This window comes from Anolis sagrei, chromosome 2 (assembly GCF_037176765.1).
Source record: "Anolis sagrei isolate rAnoSag1 chromosome 2, rAnoSag1.mat, whole genome shotgun sequence".
NCBI classification, from domain to species: Eukaryota; Metazoa; Chordata; class Lepidosauria; order Squamata; family Dactyloidae; genus Anolis; species Anolis sagrei.
Genome location: NC_090022.1, coordinates 170232729 through 170253889, shown reverse-complemented (window position 1 = coordinate 170253889; position 21161 = coordinate 170232729). Strand labels below are relative to the sequence as shown.

General features: G+C 45.0%; 1 protein-coding gene across 2 annotated transcripts in view; it reads right to left on the bottom strand.

Moving 5' to 3' along the window:
• The window catches only part of LOC132765490 (fibrous sheath CABYR-binding protein-like), a 28601-nt gene extending 7788 nt beyond the window's left edge, over positions 1-20813 (bottom strand). For both annotated transcript variants that reach the window (XM_067464102.1, XM_067464101.1), the window contains exons 1-3: positions 20605-20813; positions 20430-20503; positions 6433-6655 (exon numbers count right to left, since the gene is read on the bottom strand). In XM_067464102.1, the coding sequence (XP_067320203.1) occupies positions 6433-6655; positions 20430-20503; positions 20605-20721 (414 nt within the window). In that variant the 5' untranslated portion in view covers positions 20722-20813. The remainder of the gene's footprint in view (positions 1-6432; positions 6656-20429; positions 20504-20604) is intronic.
• Between the last annotated feature and the right edge of the window lie 348 nt (positions 20814-21161).

Below are 21161 nucleotides of genomic sequence, written 5' to 3'. Positions count from 1 at the left end.
AGCCATGGAGAAGAAGAACTCAACAGGTTCCTGGACCATCTTAACAGCATCCACCCAAACATCCAGTTCACTATGGAAAAAGAAAAGGAAGGAAGACTGCCTTTTCTAGATGTCCTAGTCATCCGCAAACCAGATCAACAATTGGGTCACACCATCTACAGAAAACCCACACACACAGATAGATATCTACATAAAAACTCCAACCATCACCCAAGTAAAAAAAAAAGCACCATTAAAGCCTTGGCAGACCGTGCAAAAAGAATCTGCGAACCCCACCTCCTCCAAGATGAACTGAACCACCTCAACTGGGTTCTCCAGGCCAAAGGATACTCCACCTCAGGCATCAGAAGAGCTGCAAGACCAAGAACAAGCCACGAGAGTCAAGATGAAGATCCACCCAGAGGAAGTGTTCCTGCCATACATCAAGGGAACCACTGACCGCATAGGGAAGCTGATGAGGAAACACAACATACAAACAATCTACAAACCCACCAAGAAAATCCAACAAATGCTACGTTCAGCAAAGGACAAGAGGGATCCTCTCACTTCTGCAGGAGTCTACCGTATACCATGCAGCTGTGGACAAGTCTACATAGGGACCTCCAAACGCAGCATTGCCCAAACACGAATCAAGGAACAGGAAAGGCACTGCAGACTACTTCAGCCAGAGAAGTCAGCCATAGCAGAGCATCTGATGAACCAGCCTGGACACAGCATATTATTTGAGAACACAGAAATGCTGGACCACACCAACAACCACCATGTCAGACTACACAGAGAAGCCACTGAAATCCACAAGCATGTGAACAATTTCAACAGAAAGGAAGAGACCATGAAAATGAACAAAATCTGGCTACCAGTATTAAAAAACTCTAAAATTACAACAGCAAAACAACAGAGAGGAAACAACCAGGCACATCTTAACACCTCTCAACAAAAGATTTTCCCAGGCTCAGCCAGGCCTTCAAATGCTAATGAAGGTGGTCAGTTGAAACATTCACACCTAGCTCCAGCAGACAAGAGCTCTTTGCCCCACCTCAACCACTCCACAGATATATAAACCCATTGTCCTAATTCCAACAGACCTCACTACCTTTGAGGATGCTTGCCATAGATGCAGGCGAAACGTCAGGAGAAATGCCTCTAGAACATGGCCCTATAGCCCGAAAAAACCCACAGGAACCTGGTGATTCCAGCCATGAAAGCCTTCGACAATAAATCGTTAAAATGATTTTCAAAGGACAAATATCAATTCAGTGAGACGACTAGCAAATTATCTAAAAAAAGGAAGGAAAAACAAAGTGAAAGAAATATATTATAAAAATAATAAATTGATAAAGGATAATAAAAGCATAAGGGAGATATTTGCAGATTTCTATCAGAAATTATATAAAGGAGAAAAAAAATATACCATGGGAAGATTGGGTGAGGAAAGAAATAGGAGGGAAAAAAAACAAATACAGAGCGAAATATCATACCAGGAGATTGAGAAAGTAATAGACAATCTTAAAAAAGGGAAATCACCAGAAAACGATGGATTTACTGCACAATTTTATAAACAAATGAAAGAGGTTCTGATTCCAGAATTAGCAATAATTTTTAATAATATAATAAAAGAGGGAGAAGTGCCGGAGTCCTGGAGAGAAGCGGAAATAATAACAATACTCAAACCAGGGAAGAATCCAAGAGAAGTGAATTCATATAGACCAATTAGCTTATTGAATCAAGATTACAAAATATTTGCGTAAAATTTAGCTAATAGATTAAAGGATATATTACCAGAAGTGATAGGGGATGATCAATACGGCTTTATTACAGGAAGAAATATAAGCCACCCACTGAGGAATTTGATCAACGTTATCACCCAGAAAAGTAAAAAAGTTACGCATTTATCAAATTGGATGTATACAAAGCATTTGATACAGTTAACCACAATTTCTTATTTAAAAGAATGGAAAATTTTGGAATAGGCAAGGAATTTATTGAAGTCATAAAAGAAATATATAAAAAGGGGAAGGCAAAAGGGAAAGTAAATGGGGAATATTTACCTACTTTACTTACTTACTTACTTTATTTCTATACCGCTTTTCTCAGCCCTCAGGCGACTCAAAGCGGTGAACAACATCAGTACAAAACATCACAAAACAAGTATAGGCAATTAAAAACAACTGTAACATAAATAATTAACATCAGTATAACAATCATTAGCGCCTCAACAATAAAATCAGAATCCAGTCTCGTCATCCATTATTCCGTATTCCTATGTTCAATTACACTGTTTAATCAAATGCTTGTTCGAACAGCCAAGTCTTCACTTTCCTCCGAAACGCCAGCAGGGAGGGGGCTAATCTGATATCTGCAGGCAGGGCGTTCCACAGCCGAGGGGCTACCACTGAGAAGGCCCTGTCTCTCATCCTCGCCAAGCGCGCCTGTGATGCAGGTGGGACAGAGACAGGGCCTCCCCAGATGATCTTACTGTCCTAGCTGGTTCATAGGAGGAGATGCGTTCGGAGACGTAAGGAGGGCCAGAACCATTTAGGGCTTTATAGGCTAATGCCAGCACTTTGAATTGTGCCCGGTAGCAAACTGGCAGCCAGTGGAGCTGGCGCAACAGAAGAGTTGTATGCTCCCTGAGTGCCGCTCCTGTTAGCAACCTGGCTGCCGAACGCTGGACCATTTGAAGCTTCCGAGCAGTCTTCAAAGGCAACCCCGCGTAGAGAGCATTGCAGTCGTCTATACGGGATGTAACCAGAGCGTGGACTACCGTGGCCAAGTCAGACTTCCCAAGGTACGGGCACAGCTGGCGCACAAGTTTTAACTGTGCGAATGCTCCCCTGGTCACCGCTGAAACCTGGGGTTCCAGGCTCAGCGACGAGTCCAAGATCACACCCAAGCAACGAGTCCAAGATCTGGATTATATGGCAGTGTAGAAGGATCAAGTAGGATATCTTATCAAGTATCACTCTGATCTGCCAGAACAAAAAGGGGCAAGTGAGACAGGGCTTGAAACTCAGCATGGAAAAGCTAGCTTCCCAACATCCTAGCAACTGTGAGAATGGGGTAAGGAATCATTGAGTAGAGAAGCAAGACAAATGTGCAGGGAGGCATTCAGTAGAGCCCAGCTACCAAGAAAGATAGGTTGCTGCTAAATGATTGGGCAAAGGGTCTTCTAAATGTGATGGCTGGGGTAGTTGATGCTACTAAGTTCATCAAAAGACAAGGATTCAGAGTTTGCAGACGACACCAAATTGGGAGGGATAGCCAATACTCTAGAAGACAGGAGCAGAATTCAAAACGATCTTATCAGATTAGACAGATGGGCCAAAACTAACAAAATGAAGTTCAACAGGGACAAATGCAAGATACTCCACTTAGGCAAAAAAAAAAAGAAATGCAAAGATACAGAATGGGGGACAATGTCTGGCTTGAGAGCAGTACGTATGAAAAAGACCTTGGAGTCCTCGTGGACAACAAGTTAAACATGAGCCAACAATGTGATGTGGTGGCAAAAAAAAGCCAATAGGACTTTGGCCTGCATCAATAGGAGTCTAATGTCTAGATCCAGGGAAGTCATGCTACCCCTCTATTCTGCCTTGGTTATGACTACACCTGGAATATTGTGCCCAATTCTGGGCATCACAATTGAAGACAGATATTGACAAGCTGGAATGTGTCCAGAAGAGTGTGACTAAAATAATCAAGGGTCTGGAGAACAAGCCCTATGAGGAGTGGCTTAAAGAGCCGGGCATATTTAGCCCGAAGAAGAGAAGTCTGAGAGGAGATATTATAGCCATGTATAAATATGTGAGAGGAAGCCACAGGGAGGAGGGAGCGAACTTGTTTTCTGCTTCCTTGGAGACTAGGATGCAGAACAATGGCTTCAAATTACAAGAAAGGAGATTCCATCTGAACATGAGGAAGAACTTCCTGACTGAGAGCCGTTCAGCAGTGGTGGAGGCTCCTTCTTTGGAGGCTTTTAAACAGAGGCTGGATGGCCATCTGTCGGGGGTGCTTTGAATGCAGTTTGCCTGCTTCTTTGCAGGGGGTTGGACTGGATGGCCCTTGAGGTCTCTTCCAACTCTATGATTCTAAAAGAAGAGTCTATTGAATGTCCACCCCAAGTAAACCATGGACAGCCTGGTACTCACACCTATGGTGGGAATGTAAGGAGACACAAAAGTTCTGGAATCAAATCTTCATGAAAATTGAATTATATACAAAAATAAAAAATGATATAAATACGGAGATTCTCTTAAAAGGGATTTGCGGGGACAGTAAAATAAAAGCACATGAACAAAAATGAGTTATGATGGTGTTTAGAGCAGCACATGCTGTGATTTCCTGGGGGGTGGAAAGGAAAAAAGAAATGGACCCTGGGAAAATGGTATGAATATGTGTGGGAACAAGTACAATTGGAAATTATGGACATTATAAGAAATGAAAAACTATGGACAGAAAAGCAGAAGGAAATCAAAGAAATATGGTCACCCTTTAAAAACTGGATACAAGAAGCGAAACCAGAGGACGATCATTGGGGGAAAAAACTAGAGAGAATGCAATGATGGCTCGAATGAAGGAAGAAGGACCAACTTGTCAATGGGCGGAGGGGGAGGGTTAAGGGGTGGAAAGAAAAAATGTATTGAAACCAAAGAAATGTAAAGTAAAGATAAAAGTATTACAAATAGTTGTTAACAATACAATAAAGATTTTTAAAAAAATGACTCACTGTGACTCTTATACCTATTCTACCTGACTTTCTTCATGTGGACCCTTCATTGCTTCCTCCCCAAATACTATTGGATCGCTAGGCCATTTGATCAGAGTCTAATAGTTTTTCTTTCCAGTCCTTTGTTTGTAGTTCCTTTTCCCCCTTCGCTCGATTTCGCTATTGTTAATCTAGCACAGCGTTTCTCAACATGGGAGGAGTCGCGAGGGGGTGTCAGAGGGGTCACTAAAGACCATCAGAAAACACAGTATTTTCTCTTGGTCATGGGAGTTCTGTGTGGGGAATTTGGCCCAATTCTGTCATCGGCAGGGTTCAGAATGCTCTTTGTTTGTAGGTAAAGTATAAATCCCAGCAACTACAACTCCCAAATGTCAAGGTCTATTTTCTTCAAACTCCACCAATATTCACATTTGGGCATATTGAGTATTTGTGCCAAGTTTGGTCCAGATCCATCATTATTTGAATCTACAGTGCTCTCTGGATGTAGGTGAACTACAACTCCAAAAATCAAGGTCAATACCCACCAAAGCCTTCCAGTATTTTCTGTTGGTCAAGGGTGTTAAATGTGCCAAGTCTGGTTCAATTCCATCGTTGCTGGAGTTCAAAATGCTCTTTGCTTGTAGATGAACTATACATCCCAGCAACTACAACTCCCAAATGACAAAATCAACCCCCACCCCACTCCAACCCCACCAGTATTCAAATTTGGGCATATCGGGGGTGTTTGTGTCAAGTTTGATCCAGTGAATGAAAATACATCCTGCTTATCCGGTATTTACATTGCTATTCATAACAATAGCAAAATTACCGGGCGTTCCCTGGGCAACATCCTTGCAGACAGCCAATTCTCTCACACCAGAAGCAACTTGCAGTTTCTCAAGTTGCTTCTGACATGATTTTTTTTTAAGTAGCAATGAAAATAATGTTATGGTTGGGGGTCATCACAACATGAGGAACTATATTAAAGGGTCATGGCATTCGGAAGGTTAAGTAACACTGCTCTTGTTGTTGTTGTTCATTCGTTCAGTCGCTTCCGACTCTTCGTGATCTCCTGGACACTGTTCTAGCAGCAACAAACCTATATTGACATATTTCTTCATCTCCTTTGCTAATTCTCCCTCTAAATCGCCCTAAAAGACACTTTTCTAGGTTTTTCTTAACCTTATTAGTCATAATTTTGCTTGTTTCTTTAATCACATTTTCCCAAAGATCTTGTACCATCTTACAAGTTCACCAAATATGGGAAGAGCGCTTTTCTGCATCTTGCACCTCCAGCATGCCCTTTGGTGAAATTGATCTATTTTGGCCCCTTCATCTCTGGGTTTATAAAACAGGTGATGGAGGTGGAGGATGAGGAGAAAGAGTTGTCCTCCCTGTCCCTGGGGCAGAGGCCCAGAAGAAGGGGAGTGTGCTGGCCTGAAGCAGATGAGCCTCGTGGCAGTGGAGGACAAGGCGCAAGCCAGGAAAAGGCTCTGCCCCGGACTGGGGCTAATGAGCACAACTTCCTGGGCATGGCCGTGGACCAGACAAGCTGCTGAGTGTGAAACACTCCCACCTCCCTGCACCAACCCCCCTGATTTTGTTCCTTGACAAAATTGAAGGAATAGTTGATAAGGAGAAGACCTGGTTAAGGCTCACGAATGGAACCCTGAAGGAGATAGAAGATTTCTCAAAGGTTCCTGGGAGGGAGAGGCCTCCTTCCTTACCTTCGACGCTGGCCTCACTTCAATGATGTACGACGGTAGAGAGGGCTCCTCCGCGCAGGTTCCTTGTGGCTTGATGTGCGTCTGGAGAGAGGGCTCCTCCGCACAGCTTTCTTGTGGCTTGATGTGCGTCTGGAGAGAGGGCTCCTCCGCACAGCTTTCTTGTGGCTTGATGTGCGGCTGGAGAGAGGGCTCCTCCGCGCAGGTTCCTTGTGGCTCGGGAGGTCTGGAAAGGGGCAAGAGAAGGCCACAAAGCATGAGAGATTGGGGCATCCCACCCCCTGGATGGGGCCAAGGGTCCTGCAGCCCCCCTGGCCCCCTCCTTCCCTCCAATGGATGGTCCTGGAAGCCCATGGGGCCCCATGAGGGCATCCCACTTCTCCACTCCAAGGGACTTAGCAAGAGATTGACCCCTGGAACTGGCTGCCACTGGGAGAGAGGGAGAGCTCTGGCAAGGCAACTAGGGGTCTGCCTGAGGACTGAGTGGCAGGAGTTTGGGATTGAGAGGAGGAGAGGGATTTACATGTGGCTGGTGACTGGCTGGCCCTTTCCACGCTCACCAATCCGCACCCACATGCAAATTCCCTCTCTGCATAGAAACCTCTCCATCCCTCTCGCTACTTCCTCCACCAGCCAATCAGCACCCATATGCAAATTCCCTCTCCCTCACCTCTCACCCCTGCATACACATGCCTGCCTCCCTGAGGCCCCTCCCTCCTGCCCTCCCACAGCTAAGCCCCGCCCACAAACTTTTCCCCCTGCTGCCTAGACTAGCGCCTGCTCCCAATCTGTTGCATGGAACCCTATTGTTCCACAAAAGCACCCTTAGGGGTTCCATGGAAAATCTTAAAAATCAAATTTGAACAGGATTTTAAAATCAATTCAAACAGCTCTACGTATTGGATTGTCTCTAATGAGAAGGAAGAGTTTTAACCCTGGCTACAGGACAGAGATGGCTTTGGTTGCCTTGGGAGATGATGTACGCAGAGAACTAGACAGGGGAGTGTGTCCCTGGTGGTTCTCTTGGACCTCTTAGCGGCCTTCAGTGCCATCGACCATGGTATCCTTCTGGGTCGCCTGGCTGGGATGGGACTCGGGGGCACTGTTTGACAGTGACACCTGTCTTTCCTGGAAGGACGGACCCAGAAGGCGGCACTAGGGGATGCCTGATCGACCCTATGGCCATTGTCCTGTCGGGTCCTGCATCATCCAGAGTTTTGGAGTTCAGTGTGATCTGTACACAGATGACACCCAACTCTACTGCTCATTTCAACCGAAAGCGAAGGATGCCACTCAGACCCTGAACCAGTGCAGCTGTAATGGACTGGATGAGGACAAACTGAAGTTGAAACCAAAAAGTATCAGTCGTAAGGCCGATTAAGGTATAGGAGGCAACCTGTGGTAGATGGGGATACACTCCCCTTGAAATATCAGGTCTGCAGTATGGGGGTCTTTCTGAACTTATCACTACGCCTGGAAGCCCAGGTGTCGGTGGTGGCCAGGAGGGCCTTTGTACAATTAAAACTTGTGTGCCAGCTGCACCCGTACCCTGAGAAGCCAGGCTTGGCCATGGTGGTCCACGCCTTAGTTACATCCCACCTAGACTACTGTGACAGGTTCTATGTGGGGCTGCCCCTGAAGAGTGCCCGGAAATCCAATTAGTCCAAAGAGTTGCAGCCCAGGGAGCACACAACTCCTCTGCTACAGCGCCTGCACTGGCAGCCAATTTCTTTCCAAGCCTGATTAAAGGTGCTGGTTTTAACCTTTACATCCCTAAATGGTTGAGGTCCAACTTACTTATCTGCCCACACCTCCTCATACCAACCAGTTCGCTCTTTAAGATCTTCAGGGGAAGCTCTACTCTCACTTCCACCACAGTCACAAATGTGGCTGACAGCAATGAGGGAGAGTGCATTCTTGGTGGCCTTCCCGAAAGAACAGCCTCCCGAAAGAAATTAAAACAGTGCCCTCCTTTCTTCTTTTAAGAACCAATTAAAAACTTTCCTGTTTAGACAGACTTTTGGTGAAGGAAATTAATCTGGAGTGACGGAAAACGCCATTACGTTACTGACTGGAGTAGAGTGCAATACAGTGTTTTGTATAGATGCTTGTAAGGACTTCGTTGCATTAAGGTAATTAAACGGGTGAAAAGATTCAGCTGAGTAGAGCTCCCCTTTCCTATAAAATGGGAGAACTGTTTACCCTCACCACACTACCATGCAACTCAGTATGTATCCGCATTCTTTGAGTTAATTTCTCATCACATTACAGTTCTGGGCTTATTTTCAAGGCTTTTTTTTTAAAAAAAAAATGTTTTGGCAAAGACCTACTTTCTCGGTGAGGAAAAGGTAATGGCGGTGACGGAACTTTTACTAACCGCCCAGTCTTCTGTGTGCCCAGGAGGGAGTCTCCCACAACTTCCCTTCCCACATTTTAAACTGGGAGCAACAAATGCCACTACATTACAGGAAGTTGTAGTTCTCCTACATCCAGAGACCACTGTAGACTCAAGCAATGATGGATCTGGGCCAAACTTGGCACGAATACACAATATACCCAAATGTGAACACTGGTGGAGCTTGGGGAATATAGACATTGACATTTGGCAGTTGTAGTTGCTGGGATTTATAGTTCGCCTACAATCAAAGAGCATTCTGAACCCCACCAATAATAGGAATGAGTAAAACTTCCCACACAGAATCTCCATGACCAACGGAACATACTGGGTTTTCTGATGGTCTTTGGTGACCCCTCTGACACCCCCTCGCAACCCCCCCAGGGGTCCCGACCCCCAGGTTGAGAAATGCTGGTGTAGAGGCTTGTGAGCAGGTTTTTACTATTTCAATAAAGTGCTCGTATTCCTCGGGGATTGGGGTGACCGATATGATCTTGTCATCTAACATGCCTGAGAATTTAGTCCAATCTGCCTTTCTGAAATTCAATCTTTTTTAAAATCGGACTTTCTGAGGCCTTATAGTTGGGGACAATTGGCATACTATTGGTCAGTGCTGTGTGTTTGGTATTGGTGGGCCCACTGATTTAGTGCATTGCTGCACAATGCTGTCGCTCACAAACAAGAGGTTTGGGTTGTATCCTCTGTGCCATCTCCCACTATTGTAGGATGGTGGGAGTCTGCTATCAAGAATAAGTGATAGTTTGTGCAGTTCAGCCCAGGAGAGGAAAGCCTCTCCATTTTTATCCTCCTGGGCATAGCATCATACATGGCTATGGCTGTTAGTAAAGGTAAAGGTAGTCCCCTGACATTAAGTCCAGTCATGTCTGACTCTGGGGTGTGGTGCTCATCTCCATTTCTAAGCCGAAGAGCCAGCGTTGTCCATAGACACCTCGAAGGTCATGTGGCCGGCATGACTGCATGGAGCGCCGTTACCTTCCCGCCGGAGTGGTACCTATTGATCTACTCACATTTGCATGTTTTCGAACTGCTAGGTTGGCAGAAGCTAGGGCTGACAGCGGAAGCTCACGCCGCTCCCGGAATCAAACCTGCGACCTTTCGATCAACAAGCTCAGCAGCTCAGTGCTTTAACCCACTAAGCCACCGGGGGCTCCCGATGGCTGTTAAAGTCACCAATTACTACCTCCCTTTGGTGCCTAACAAAGCTCTCAGGAGAGGAGAAACAAAACTCTTCATTTGGGGGTTTGTACACAGAGGTAAATGTGATGTTATTAAGCTCTACTCTATAACCTTTGTATTGTTTTCTTCAGTGTTATGGGCACTGCTGACTGGGAGGCCTGCTTTTACAAAGACAGCGCTTGCATACTATGCGTGTGGTCTTTTTGCTACTAAGATCATTCCTGGAACTTTTGGTTACTTCCGTTGTTTCTTGGACACACAGCACGTCACATTTCGTAACTCGACACAGCTCATAGGACAGCTGTTCTTTGACCGCTGGCACGCCTTCGATGTTGATTGAGATAACTGTCATAGAAAGTCCGGAAAAGGTCAGTTGGTTGGTTGGTTGGTTTGGTTGCATGCTGCTGGTCGCTTCTGGTCGCTTCCGGAGTGAGAGAATCAGCCGTCTACAAAGACGTTGCCAAGGGACGCCCAGATGGGTTGCCGGGGGGGGGGGGGGCTTCTTTTATGTCCCTCGGATTTACAGTGTTTTGTATAGATGTTTGTTAGATGTCGTTTCTGTGAGCATTAATAAATCGATCGATTGATTGATTGATTGATTGAGTGCCAAATGGATATGAATGTATATTGTAATTTGTTTTCAAATTGCTTATTTTATGACATTTTATATTTATTGTTGATGTACTTGAACTGCTGTTTGTATGATTTGTATGATTTTAATATGTTGTCGGCCGCTTTGGGTCCCGTGAGGGAGAAAAGCCTGATATAAATAAAGTTTTATTATTATTATTTGAAAAACCACAAGATGAGCCCACAGCAGACACTCTGCTGGCTGTTGTATTGGATCACGTGTCGGACACTTCCCAAGTGTCTAGGACTGTGTGATGTATCGGCGAATAATGCATGCAGATCCCAGTAAGGTGGCCTTCTGCAACTGGCGGATGGCAATCTTGTTAGCGCTGATTGTGTTTAAGTGCAGGCCAAGGTCTTTCGGCACTGCACCCAGTGTGCCGATCACCACTGGGACCACCTTGACTGGCTTGTGCCAGAGTCTTTGCAGATTATTATTATTATTATTATTATTATTATTATTATTATTATTATTACCTCATACTGCCCACTTGCCAAATTTTGCACATCCCCCTCTCTCCCAGAGTCCACTCCCTCCCCCCGGCCAATCACCTCTCATATGCAAATTCCCCTCTACCTCACAATCCTCACTTGCCAAACTTTGCATATCCCTCCTCCCTCTCAAAGACCCCTCCCTCCTCTCCCACCCTTGGCCAATCACCTCCCACATGCAAATTCCACTCCACCTCACAATCCCCACTTGCCAAACTTTGCATATCCCTCCTCCCTCTCAAAGACCCCTCCCTCCTCTCCCACCCTTGGCCAATCACCTCCCACATGCAAATTCCACTCCACCTCACAATTCCCCCTTGCCAAACTTTGCATATTTCCTCTCCCTCCCAGGGGCCCCTCCCTCCTCTCCCTCCCATGGCCAATCACCTCCCACATGCAAATTCCCCTCTACCCCCTCTACCAACTATGAGGCCTGATCTGAGGAGGAGGGGGACTCTTTGGTGATCACTTGTACCTGTGAATTGGAGTCTGAATTGGAGCCCACCACCCCTGTAGTGCCTTCAGGGAGAAAGTAGCTCTTCACTGGATGATGGGAATTGCCTCACAGACAGATCTGATTTGAGAGAGAATGTTTCCCATGAAACGCTGCCAGAGGCTCTTCCCTACCCTGAGAAAAAGGCGATGGAGGTGGACGTGGCTGGGTTGTGGCCTATAACTCAGTGCTTCCAGTTATAGAGAGATAGTGCCAAGAGTCCCGCTGTTTGTACTGTGGAGTCCCGCAGGGTTCAGTACTGTCCCCTATGTTGTTTAACATATACATGAAGCCGTTGGGAGAGATCATCCGGAGTTTTGGGGTGCGGTGTCATCTGTACGCAGATGATGTCCAACTCTATCACTCCTTTTCACCTGCTACTAATCAGGCTGTTCAGGTCCTGAACCGGTGCTTGGCCGCTGTGATGGACTGGATGAGGGACAACAGATTGAAACTAAATCCAGACAAGACAGAGGTACTCCTGGTCAGTCATAAGACCGAACAAGGTACGGGGTTACAGCCTGTGCTGGACAGGGTCACACTCCCACTAAAGGTGCAGGTTCGCAGTCTGGGAGTTCTCCTAGACTCATCGCTGAGCCTGGAACCCCAGGTCTCGGCGGTGGTCAGGGGAGCTTTTGCACAACTAAAACTTGTGCGCCAGCTGCGCCCGTACCTTGGGAAGGCTGACTTGGCCACGGTAGTCCACGCTTTGGTTACATCCCGTTTAGACTACTGCAATGCTCTCTACGTGGGGTTGCCTCTGAAGACTGCAGCAAGTACAACGTGCAGCAGCCAGATTACTAACGGGTGCTGGGTACAGGGAGCACACCACTCCGCTGTTACACCAGCTCCTCTGGCTGCCAATTAGCTTCTGAGCACAATTCAAAGTGTTGGTGTTAACCTTCCCAACTTCTGCAATAAAAAGGGGGCTGTCCAGACAACGTTTTGGGCAACCTGCAATTAATTCTCTACAAACCAGGAAAACCCTGGTTTGTGGCAAATTAGTTTGATAGTGGGTTTATTCTGTGCCTTCTTGGAATACTGCAGTCTAGACCCATGATGGCGAACCTATGACACGCGTGTCAGTACTGACACGCATAGCCATTTCTACTGACATGCGCCCGCCGGATATTATTTGTTTATTTATTTTATGCCATTTAAAAAAATAAATAGGAAAGAAATTATTATTTTGCAATGTTACTTAAATATTAAGGAGTTTCATATTTAAACTGAATGATAAATACTATTACTTTGCTATATTATTCAAATATTAAAATGCATTAAATTAAATGTCAAATTTAAAAATATTTTAATTATTAATATTTAGGTAACATTGCAAAATAATATTGGTTTATTTAATTATTAAGTAAACGAATATTATTTTGCATTGTTTCCTAAATATTAAGGAGTTACATATTTAAATTAAAGTAAATGATAAATAATACTTTGCTATATTACTCAAATATTTCAGAATGCCTTAAATAAAATGGTAATTTTAATTTTACATTTAATTTAATGCATTTTAATTTAATGCATTTTAAATATTTTTAATATATGCCTTTATATATATATATATATATATATATATATGCCTTAAATGAAATGGTAAATTAAATATCAAAATATTATTTTGCAATGTTACTTTATTGTTATTGCATTATTATTATTATTAGAAATACATTAAATAGCATATTAAATGCTAGAAATACATTTAAATTAAATTAAAAATAAATAATATTTTGTTGGGTTTTTAAAATTATATTTTTATTAAACACTCCAAAAAGGATATTATTTACATAAAGAGAGGTAGAACAACATCATAAGAGAGAAAGTGGGAATTACAATTATATATTTTTTGTTATTTAAACTAAATATTGCAAAAAATTGTTTTTTTTCCTTGAGGTGACACTCCACCTGAATTCTGCTCAGTTTTTTGGCGAATTTTGACACACCACGCTCAAAATGTTGCCCATCACTGGTCTAGACAGTATTCCCACAGTTTTCCGGGCTAAATTAGCCCAAAAAAAACTGTGGGAATACCAACCCCTTCCCCCCAAGCCAAACTGAGTAAAAAAGGAAAAGAACTCATCCGGCCTCCTTAGGAGGGGAAATCGCTCCTGTCCCCCCTTCTCCTGTCACGTCATTTGTACATGCCAGGAGATCTCCGGCAGCCGTCCCATGGAAACCGAGTGAGTTCTTTTCCTTCTCTACTCAGTTTAGGGAGGCTTTATGGGAGGCGGTTAAGTGTCCCAGTGTTGTACTGGGAAGTCCCAGTACAACATCAGCACACCCACCCCAGAAAGCACATGGTTTTTTGGGGTGAGTGTACATGGGCCCCCAGGAACATCCGTGTTTCTTAAATGCAGATGCTCTTGGAATAACGGCCTGTCTGGAAAGGCTCTTCTTCCTTTTGTTTCCCGTTACATGAGTCTTCTTTCCATTCTATCCAATTTTTTTCTTCCAGCTTTCATCATTTGGTTTAACAACCTGTAACTATTTGTTAAATGGAGTCCACGTTTCTTTAATTTTCTTCTGTTTGGCTGACCATGTTGTTTTTTTTCTGCTGCTTCTAATATTCATAATATCCAGTTGTATTTGTACCCACACATCTTCATACCATTTTCCAAGTGTCCATTTATTTTTATCTTTCTACTTCAAACATATTACTATGTGTGTTGCTCTAAATATCATTATTAATTCTTGATCTTGGTCCTTAATTCTTCTATCACCATATATCCTTTTAACAAAATGTGCATATTTATATCAAATTTTATTTCAATATGTAATTCAATCTGGTTTAGAATCTGATTCCAGAATTTTTATCTCTTCACACTCCTGATGTCGACACCCCCCCCCCCCCCAAAGTAAGGGATAGTGACTTATAGTTCTCTAAGGACAAGGGCAGCATTGAGCCAGCAGGAGCGCAGGGCTCCTGGGATCCTTCCTGAAAGTCTCTTATGAACCTAGGGACAATACTTTTGTGGATTTATCATTTGATTTTTATGGATTTGCCATTTACTATGAACTCCTTTCTGTCCCCTGCATGGATTACTTTTATAAAATTCTATCCTTTTGTGTTTTTATATGTATAAAAACTATATTTCTGATCCTTTCATGGCAAGAGCCCCTTTCCCTCCTCCTGACCTTTGTTTCCCCTCAAACCCATGAAGAAATCCCACCAGAAAAGAGCTATTGAGCTGCAAATAATTCAGAATGTTTATCAATCCGGCCAGCTGTTTTGCCCCTCGGAGGATAGCCCAGGCATTTCAGCTTGCCCTTTAGCAGAAATATCATTTTCCTACCAGGAGGACAAAGAGTTATCGAAAAGCCCTTTTGCCCTCCCCTTGATTTACTCAATTGCACCTTCATGACAACACAATTGTATCAGTCTCATCTCCACAAATGTCCTGTTTGCCAGCCTGGAAAACAACCGGACTTCCTCATATATGTTGATTTGCACCACTCAAAGGACAATAAGCTGCATCGGCTGGAGACATTTTTCCTTTGTTTCACTGAGCACATGGCCAATTTCCATTGACCCATTCATGAACTCTCTTTGTGTTCTGTTGTCCCGCCTCCCCTCTTCTGATTCGCTGGCCGGCGGGCGACGGGAGCCCTCCCCCTTGAATCCAGCACGCCTCTGAAGCTCCCTGATTGGTCTGGGAGCCCAGGGGATGGGAGGCTCCTCCCCAGCTGCTCGCCCTGTTGCCCAATCACAGCGGGGAACGTCAGAGGAGCCGGGGCAGGAAGTTTGAAGTCTGGGTTTTCAAAAATTGTATTAAAATGCCTGTAAAACTCTGTGCTGGTATGCTTGTAGTGGAACTATTCCTACAATGCATCCGATCTCAGCTGAATCGCTAATAAAGAAACCTCGGTGCCACTTCTTCGCCTTGGCAAGAGTCTCACTTCAATTATTAATATCAATAAAATTGCTGGAATCAGGCTTCCCTGAAGGCTTGCCAAGGTAGCGTTCCCTCTTTGGTGGGAACTAAGGGTCATCTCTCCTTGGAGTTGACCCCCCTAAAGTCTGAGTTGGCTTCACTCCCACCATAGATGTGAATACCATGCTTCCCAACTCCCTCAATGCCAACATTTGGGATTTAATTCCAGAATCATTTATGTCTGCTGAATTGGTGTTCTATGCCATTTTGTTATTATTTTTAGTTCTCATTCCTTGCATTTTTCCATTTTTATCTTATTTAAACCACTGATTATCTTATTTAAACCACTGGGATTTTGGCCTGCATCAATAGGAGCATAGTGTCTAGATCTAGGGAAGTAATGCTACCCCTCTATTCTGTTTTGGTTAGACCACACCTGGAATATTGTGTCCAATTCTGGGCACCACAATTCAAGAGAGATATTGACAAGCTGGAATGTGTCCAGAGGAGAGCGACTAAAATGATCAAGGGTCTGGAGAACAAGCCCTATGAGGAGCGGCTTAAGGAGCTGAGTATGTTTAGCCTGAAGAAGAGAAGGCTGAGGGGGGATATGATAGCCATGTATAAATATGTGAGAGGAAGCCACAGGGAGGAGGGAGCAAGCTTGTTTTCTGCTTCCTTGGAGACTAGGACGCGGAACAATGGCTTCAAACTACAAGAAAGGAGATTTCATCTAAACATGAGGAAGAACTTCCTGACTGTGAGAGCCGTTCAGCAGTGGAACTCTCTGCCCCGGAGTGTGATGGAGGCTCCTTCTTTGGAAGCTTTTAAACAGAGGCTGGATGGCCATTTGTCAGGGGTGATTTGAATGCAATATTCCTGCTTCTTGGCAGGGGGTTGGACTGGATGGCCCATGAGGTCTCTTCCAACTCTTTGATTCTATGATTCTATGATTAGCTTTTCCCACTTGTTTTCCATTATTTTATACATAGATTCCTTATCTTCTATCATTATTCCATATATTTTATTGTCCTTTTTTGCCTCTAAATCTCTCTTCTAATATCTTGTCTATTATATTTTCTCTCTTACTACTTTCTTACTTTTTAATTTGTTCCCAAATTCCTCTTGGTGTTAATCAATTTATCCTGCCCTCTAATGTTTCCGATTGTTTCCATTCCATTAATTCCTTATTTTCATTATATAAATCTTTAATTTTACTATATCTTTTAAGTTTCAATTTTTTTATGATGCTCTTATCCTCATTTCTTAAACTACCTATCAGGGCCTTCTTTGATAAATATGGAATCCATTTCTCTTTCCATTTCCCCCATATATTTAATGCTATTTTCTTTGGGCCTATTTTTTTTCTATTCCCTCTTTTAAATTATTTGTAAATATTCCATAGTCTCCTTGATCATTATTTGCTTCATTCTCTGTTCTTATCCACTTCTCTTGCTTCTTCTCTACCACTTCCAAATTTGCTTTCAATTGAAATGCTTCATAGTATTTGTGTAACTTTGGTATTCCCCTTCCAATTTTTTGACATATATAGTTCTTTTTTACTTATTACTTGACTTTTCCCCTCCAAATATCCACTTCCTTATTTCTCCATCCCAATTTTTAATTTTTTGTTGTGTAATCTCTAGTGGTAGAGTTTGAAACAGATACAATAACTTAGGAAGTATGCACATTTTAATTGATCTAATTCTCATTGAAGTACTTAAATTCTTATCCTTCCAAATATTCATTTGTACCTGTATCCTTTCCCATGTTTTGTTATAGTTATAATCCCAGTACCTCATTGGCTTATTAGTTGCCAAATATTTAATTTTATTTTTTACTAGCTTGGGGACACGGCGGTGCCCGGGTTATTTGAAAAAGCCATTGTTTGTCTGTGTTGCAGTTTTAGTCTAGATCCAATGTCATCTGGGTTCAGTGGATGCGGGTGAACTACAACTCCCATATGCAAGTCCCATCTTCCATTGTCCATCCGTCTCCAAACTGCACCAGGATGTGATGTGGGTCATGGGGGCTCTATGTGCCAAATCTGGTTTTGATCAGTCATTGCATGTGGGTTGCAATGGTCTCAAGAAGTGAATGAAGGTACTGCAAGTCCCATCATCAATGGTCCACCCTCCTCCAAACTGCACCAGGACATAGAGTGGGTCAGGGGGCTCTGTGTATCAAGTTTGGTGTTTATCGGTCATTGGATGAGGATCGTAGTGGTCTCAGGAAATGAGTGAAGGTACTTCAAATCCCATCATCCATGGTCCATCCTCCTTCAAACTGCACCAGGATGTAGAATGGGTCTTGGAAGCTCTGTGTGCCAAAAGCTGACTTCTTTGGGTCAATGTTGAAAAGGGAAGATGGCATCCTCTTTTGGGGCCTAGCAGTGGCCTATGAATGTGGTAGCCAATCAGAAAGCTGTGAATGTATCAGCCAATCAGAACGCTGCCACATACATACACTGCCCTCCTTCCTGCCGCATACAAACACTAACTTTTATTATATACATAAATTCAATATTTTATTTTTTTACAATCTTTCCTTCTCCAAATCCTTTCCCCAGGTTAAACCGCATCAGCTCTGATTTCAAAGTCACCTTTTCATGTGCTTATGGCCTTGTTTTCATGTCATTTTTTCTTGCTTGGAATTGGGGAATCACGTTTTGGATACAGTTCTTTGTCTAGAGACTTTTGGCTTTACTTTCAGTATTGGGCTCTGCTGTTTGCTGCATCAAGATTATTGCTGTAACCTATATTTTGGAATGATTTTTGAGGCCAGTATTTAGATGTACTTCTGCTTTTGCCTTTCGTGTATATCTTGGAAATACTTTGCTATTCTGTACTCCGGAGTGTACCATTGAAGTAGCTTTTCTATAGAACACCATTTTCTTTAATAAAGTTTCAATCAGTTGATCGACTCCTGTTGACTGAACTATACTTGAATTAATTAGTTCTTTATTTTGGGAGAAAAGGCCTCACATAGGTTGGTGGGATGCAAGACAATCCCCACTTATATCTGTGAATTTGCAATTGTGTTTGTAACTATAACTGTATTTGTAATTGAAACCAAAGAAGAAAGAAAAACTTTGAAGACATATCGCAGCTGGTTTTGTAACTATAATGATTTAGAAAATATGAATGTTGCAAACGTAAATACTGCAAAACAAAGTCTGTCTCATTTGATTGTAACTGCAAATAAATGTGTACGTATATATCATCATCATCATCACCCTCCCAGGGGCCCCTCCCTCCAATCTCTCCCTCGGCCAATCACCTCCCATATGCAAATTTCCCCTCTACCTCACAATCCCTCCTTGCCAAACTTTGCATATCCCCCTACCTCCCAGGGGCCCCTACCTCATCTCCCTCCCTTGGCTAATCACCTCCCATATGCAAATTTCCCCTCACCTCACAATCCCCCTTGCCAAACTTTGCATATCTCCCTTCCTCCCAGGGGGCCCTCCTTCCTCCCTCTCCCTTGGCCAATCACCTCCCATATGCAAATTTCCCCTCTACCTCACAATCCCCCCTGCCAAACTTTGCATATCCCCCCTCCCTCCCAGGGGCCCCTCCCTCCTCTCTCTCCCTTGGCCAATCACCTCCCATATGCAAATTTCCCCTCTACCTCACAATCCCCCCTGCCAAAATTTGCATATCCCCCCTCCCTCCCAGGGGCCCCTCCCTCCTCTCTCTCCCTTGGCCAATCACCTCCCATATGCAAATTTCCCCTCTACCTCACAATCCCCCCTGCCAAACATTGCATATCCCCCCTCCCTCCCAGGGGCCCCTCCCTCCTCTCTCTCCCTTGGCCAATCACCTCCCATATGCAAATTTCCCCTCTACCTCACAATCCCCCCTGCCAAACTTTGCATATCCCCCCTCCCTCCCAGGGGCCCCTCCCTCCTCTCTCTCCCTTGGCCAATCACCTCCCATATGCAAATTTCCCCTCTACCTCACAATCCCCCCTGCCAAACTTTGCATATCCCCCCTCCCTCCCAGGGGCCCCTCCCTCCTCTCTCTCCCTTGGCCAATCACCTCCCATATGCAAATTTCCCCTCTACCTCACAATCCCCCCTGCCAAACTTTGCATATCCCCCCTCCCTCCCAGGGGCCCCTCCCTCCTCTCTCTCCCTTGGCCAATCACCTCCCATATGCAAATTTCCCCTCTACCTCACAATCCCCCCTGCCAAACATTGCATATCCCCCCTCCCTCCCAGGGGCCCCTCCCTCCTCTCTCTCCCTTGGCCAATCACCTCCCATATGCAAATTTCCCCTCTACCTCACAATCCCCCCTGCCAAACTTTGCATATCCCCCCTCCCTCCCAGGGGCCCCTCCCTCCTCTCTCTCCCTTGGCCAATCACCTCCCATATGCAAATTTCCCCTCTACCTCACAATCCCCCCTGCCAAACTTTGCATATCCCCCCTCCCTCCCAGGGGCCCCTCCCTCCTCTCTCTCCCTTGGCCAATCACCTCCCATATGCAAATTTCCCCTCTACCTCACAATCCCCCCTGCCAAACTTTGCATATCCCCCCTCCCTCCAGGGGCCCCTCCTTCCTCCCTCTCCTTTGGCCAATCACCTCCCATATGCAAATTTCCCCTCTACCTCACAATCCCCCCTTGCCAAATTTTGCATATCTCCCTCCCTCCCAGGGGCCCATCCCTGTCTCTCTCCCGGCCAGTCACCTCCCATATGCAAATTTCCCCTCACCTCATAATCCCCCTGGCCAATCCCCACCCACATACGAATTCTGTCTACCCGCAAAGGGACTCCCTGAGAGTGGACTTGGGACCCAAAGGGAGAAGGCAGGCTGCTCCTCTCCTGGGGACCCTTTCCCTCCTGGGCCAGGTCTTCTCTTGGGGGGAGAGAGGGGGACACCTGGAGGGAATTGGGGGCCCGGGGCTTACCTTGGAGGAGCCACAGGAACATCCTCTGTGTTTTCGGGGCCCACGCGGCGATGTGGGTGCCTCGTCCTGACCTTCTGTGAAAGCAAAGGGAGGCCATGAAGGGGGCCCTTGACACCAGAACAGGGCTGTCCCCAAAGGGGCCCCAAGGGGAGCGGGAGGGGAGTGTGGCCCTCACCCTGAACCATGACGTGTGCGAGGCCATCCTGAGGGGGGCGCGCGGAGGGTCCTGGGCTGGAGCATCCTCTGTGGGGGGCGGCCCCTGCTGGAGCTGCCTGGAGAGCCCTCTGCCCATCTTGGCATCCAGGAAGGCAATGGCAGGGCCAACTGACGTGAGGTCCCTTCGAACCCCTGGTCTCCATGGCAACCAGGTAAACAATTCCGACCTGGAACCTGGAACCTTTTCAAATGAAAACAACCACCAGGCAGGCAGGCAGGCAGGCAGGCAGGGAGGGAGGAAGGAAGGAAGGAAGGAAGGAAGGAAGGAAGGAAGGAAGGAAGGAAGGGTGGCCCTGCACGTCTTCCCTTTTCCGCTCCTCCACCTTGGAAGGCGGGACTCAGAGGCCACGGGGCCCTCTAACCTTCCTAATGTCGTGACCCCTTAATACAGTTCCTCATGTTGTGGTGACCCCCAAAATAACATTATTTGTGTTGCTACTTCATAACTGTAATTTGGCACAAATACCCGATACACCCAAAGTTGAATACTGGGGTTGATTTTGTCATTTGGAGTTG